Raw genomic sequence first — 4,283 nt, forward strand, 5'->3', positions numbered from 1 at the left:
AATAGACGGCTGCTCTCAAACCATACATCCAAACGAAGCAAACGAGTACTCTACGGAAACCTTAGAGCATGCTTTACAACTCATATGTAGAGGCCAACTTGAAATTATGAGCATAACAAACTCGTTTTTCAGTTAGAAGCTCGCTGCCCAAAACTATCAGGTAGTGCAGTTTTTTAACTGAACCAAATTTAGTTTACGGAACGGCCAGAGAAATCCAATTCTACAGGAGACATGATCATATTCCTAATCATCATGCATTTGCCATGTAGATCAACCAATTCTTCTTGAAAAATGAAAATTACAGCAGTGATTCTAAAATGGCATTTACCTTCCATATCATCAGATTAATATCAAACTGCCTCCCATTGTACACCGATTGTGGCGTGATAGCCGCGCCGATGGCTATCTTGTTGGTCGTCTGGACAAACCCACGGCAGTTGTGGTTGTAGCACCCCGTCTCTTGGTACGCATCAGTCTGCGGAATGCACGTTTAGTTAAACTGAATCCGGGGCAATGAGACCAGGCAAAAGGCGAACATTTTGTTTGTGCAAACAATACTTACTGTCCAGTAAGTGAAGAACCTAGCATTACTATCTCCATATAGCTCTGGTCTTACCTGAAAATGAAGTGACAAGGATTTCATTCATGTTCTTTCTGCACATAGTACAATGATGTTAAGAGCAGTAGACTCCAAGGAAAATTGGAGAGGCTGACTTTCAGATCTACTTGGAGCCTAAAGGTGAAAACAGAGCTATGTTAAGAGCAGTAGACCCCAAGGTTAAAAGCAGTAGATAGCATAATACTACAGTAGTAATCCACCACCGAGAACATGAATGATATGGGTAAGCTTCTGTAAGTTCAACCTTAATGTTTCTGCTCCAGAAGAAAAAGTGCAGAAATATGAGATACAATGACATATAATTAAAATAACAAGATTCCACCACAAAGATTCAGAAGCTCCGCATCACAAAGCAGAGCGCCATTCCAGCGAGAAAGCTAAACAGAGAAACATATCCAGGGAAATAATTAAAACAAGCAGGACAACTCTTACATCATTTTCTTTCAACAGTTTCGACACCATATATTGAGATCCAAGATGCTTAAAACACCACAGGTATGATGGTAGGTACATTCAACAAAGATGGAACACAAGCAAATGGCAGCAGGCAGTCACTCCGATCCTACAAACTATATGACTAACAGCATGGACATTAACTGAATTTTAGTTCTTCCACGCATGGACATTGTATCCATACACTCTGCCCAGCGTCTCTGCAGCTACACCTGACACGGACATTATAACAGCCCTAAGCAACGCAACGAAATCAAGATCCCATCTGACGGACCAATGCTCATTTTATCTATCGAATCGATTGCAGACTTGCAGTGATAGCTAGCAATGTTGTATTTTACCTGTATCGCTTGGAGCAGAGGAGGGAGGAGAAGATGGCGCGGAGCCTGGTGACGGCGTGGCTCTTGGTGGGGTGGCGGATGATGCACTGGTCGAGGGCGGTGGTGACGGAGCGCGCCTCCGGGGCTCCAGCGAGCACGTCGTCGATGGCCTTGTGCACGCGGAGGTAGTGGAAGAGGGCGCGACCGTGGACGCCCAGCAGGCGGTCGGAGGGCAGGAAGCGGGAGAGGTACTCGATGGCCTTGTCCCAGGAGCCCGCGTCCACCAGCTCGGCTAGGTCTGTCTGGGTCACCAACCTGCGCGCGCGTGTGCGTTGCCCGGATCAAGAGATGCATTCGTAGAGGCAGGTTTGAAGGGGGGAGGGGGAGACACGACTGCGTGCTTACACATCCATGGTGCGGTTGAAGTTGTGGTGCCCGAGGAAGGAGATGAGCCGCCACTGCCGGAAGCGCCGAGGCCAGGATGTAGTCATCCCTGTCGACGAGGATGGAGCGCTCGGGCGTGGCGGATCCGGCCCCATTCCCGTCGGCGAAGTCAGATCTCCCGACGGCGGCCTCGGCGGAGCAGGGAACCGGGGCGAGGGAGGAGGAGGGAGGTGGTGGCGGTGATCTGGAAGGGGAGGGGAGCAGGGAGCAGGGGCGAGGAGGGAGGGAGGAGGATTGGATCTGGCATCGGGAGAGGGGTTCCGGTTGAGGATGGATCGATGGATGTGGGATCTTGCCGGAGGGGAAGGAGGGAGGAGCAGAGCACGACGATCTTGCCGGGGGGAAGGAGGGAGGAGTAGAGCACGTCGATCTTGCCAGAGGGGAAGGAGGAAGGGGAAGGATGGATCTGCGAGGGGAGGGGCGGGTGGCGGCGAGGGGAGGGGCGGGTGGCGGCGAGGGGAGGGATCTGCGAGCGCTAGGGTTAGCTGAGAGAGCGGAGGGGTGGATGGACGGACAGATGGATGGATGGATGGATGGATGGACAGATGTTTGCCATGTCACTGATCCATGCCACAGCTGGTTCCACCAATCAGAATTAAGCATTTTTTGTTTTTTCTCTTATAGTTTGTACCCTCTTATTCAGGCAAACATTTAACCTCTTATAGTTAGTTCAAATAAACCAATATTTTGTACATGTGTGTATTTAGGCATGACAAACAATGTTGATTTGGGAGGTTTTCATTTTCTTTGCTAAAAAGAACCATTTTTCATTTTCTGAGTGACCAAAATGTGTTTTTTTGTGAAGGACCTACCATATGTATCTTGCAAAATTGTACCAAATCATTTTTCTAAAATACTAGGCCATATTTATTGCACATTTGACCAAATGGTTGCGTGTAAAAAGTTTTTATCCACCTCTGGTGAAAAAGACAAATTCCCACCTATTTAGCTGGAAGTGAGTCAAATTTGAACTGTAGTTGCCTCGTAGTTTGCTCTTTATTTTTTCCAAAAATCAATTCTAGGTACATAAGTATCTATTTAATCAGAGAAACACGAAAAGTTTTCCAGGATTCAACCACTAGCTAGGAACGGTCATTCCCGCCGTTTTGACCGCATTCTGAAACGGGCATAAAAAATTCAAAAAAAATCAAAAATTGGGAAACCTTCGCATTGTGTCATTATATGTGGCCAAGTTCCCAGGAAAAATAATAAACTTGTAATACGGCAATTATTTTAAAAAAATGATCTCAGAAACGAGCTATCACGTGTGGAGATCAATGGCTTTCAAGCCAAATGATCAATCGTATGGCCACATTCATGGCATAGTTTGTTCAAATGATCTCATATTGTGCACAAGCGTGCATATTGGAATTCCAAACAATGTTGCCTAAGGGAGTTTTCATTTTCTTTGCACGAAAAAACCATTTTCCATTTTTTGAGTGCCCAAAAGGAGGGTTTTTTGTGAAGGACCTCCCAAATAATTGTTGCAAAATTGGACCAAATCATTTTTCTAAAATACTAGGACATATGTAATGCATAATTGACCAAATGGTTGGGTGTAAATAGTTTTTATCCACCTCTGGTGAAAAAGACAAATTCCCGCCGATTCAGTTGGAAGCGGGTCAAATTTGAACTGTAGCTGCCTCGTAGTTTGCTCTTTATTTTTTCCAAAAATCATTTCTAGGTACATAAGTATCTATTTAATCAGAGAAACACCAAAAAAATCCAAGATTCAACCACTAGCTAGGAACGGTCATTCCCGCCGTTTTGACCGCATTTTGAAACGGGCATAAAAAATTCAAAAAAAATCAAAAAATTGGGAAACCTTCGCATTGTGTCATTATATGTGGCCAAGTTCCCCTGAAAAATAATAAATTTGTAATACGGCTATTATTTTAAAAAAGTGTTCTCAGAAACGAGCTATCACGTGTGGAAAAATCTTATGGCCGCATTCTTGGCATAGTTTGTTCAAATGATCTCATATTGTGCACAAGGGTGCATATTGGAATTCCAAACAATGTTTCCTAAGGGAGTTTTCATTTTCTTTGCACAGAAAAACCATTTTCCATTTTCCGAGTGCCCGAAATGAGTTTTTTTTGTGAAGGACCTACCATATATTTGTTGCAAAATCAGACCAAATCAATCTCCTAAAATACTAGGCCATATTTAATGCACAATTGACAAAATGGTTGGGTGTCAAAAGTTTTGATACACCTCTGGTGAAAAAGACAAATTCCCGCCGGTTCAGTTGGAAGCGGGTCAAATTTGAACTGCAGCTGCCTCATAGTTTACTATTTATTTTTTCCAAAATTCATTTCTAGTTAGATAAGTACCTATTTAATCATAAATACATGGTTTGGTGGCGATACATCGAGGTTTGGGCGGTGGCCGAGGCCCCCAACTCTAGAGCGCGTAAACTCGCATGCCTGTCACGTGGTCACCGCGTG

At 44.7% G+C, this 4,283-nt stretch overlaps 1 protein-coding gene across 1 annotated transcript; it reads right to left on the minus strand.

Annotated features, from left to right (window-relative positions):
• Nucleotides 1-639: 639 nt before the first annotated feature.
• Nucleotides 640-1,931, minus strand: LOC147963897 (uncharacterized). Its single transcript, XM_087527231.1, has 3 exons — nt 1,798-1,931; nt 1,414-1,707; nt 640-733 (listed from the first exon to the last, which is right to left on the minus strand). Exons 1-3 carry the CDS (start codon nt 1,929-1,931, stop codon nt 640-642), a joined length of 522 nt encoding a protein of 173 aa, XP_087383357.1.
• Nucleotides 1,932-4,283: the final 2,352 nt, after the last annotated feature.

The sequence above is a fragment of the Triticum urartu genome, chromosome 6A, assembly GCF_056163025.1.
Source record: "Triticum urartu cultivar PI428250 chromosome 6A, HENAU_Tu73, whole genome shotgun sequence".
NCBI lineage: Eukaryota > Viridiplantae > Streptophyta > Magnoliopsida > Poales > Poaceae > Triticum > Triticum urartu.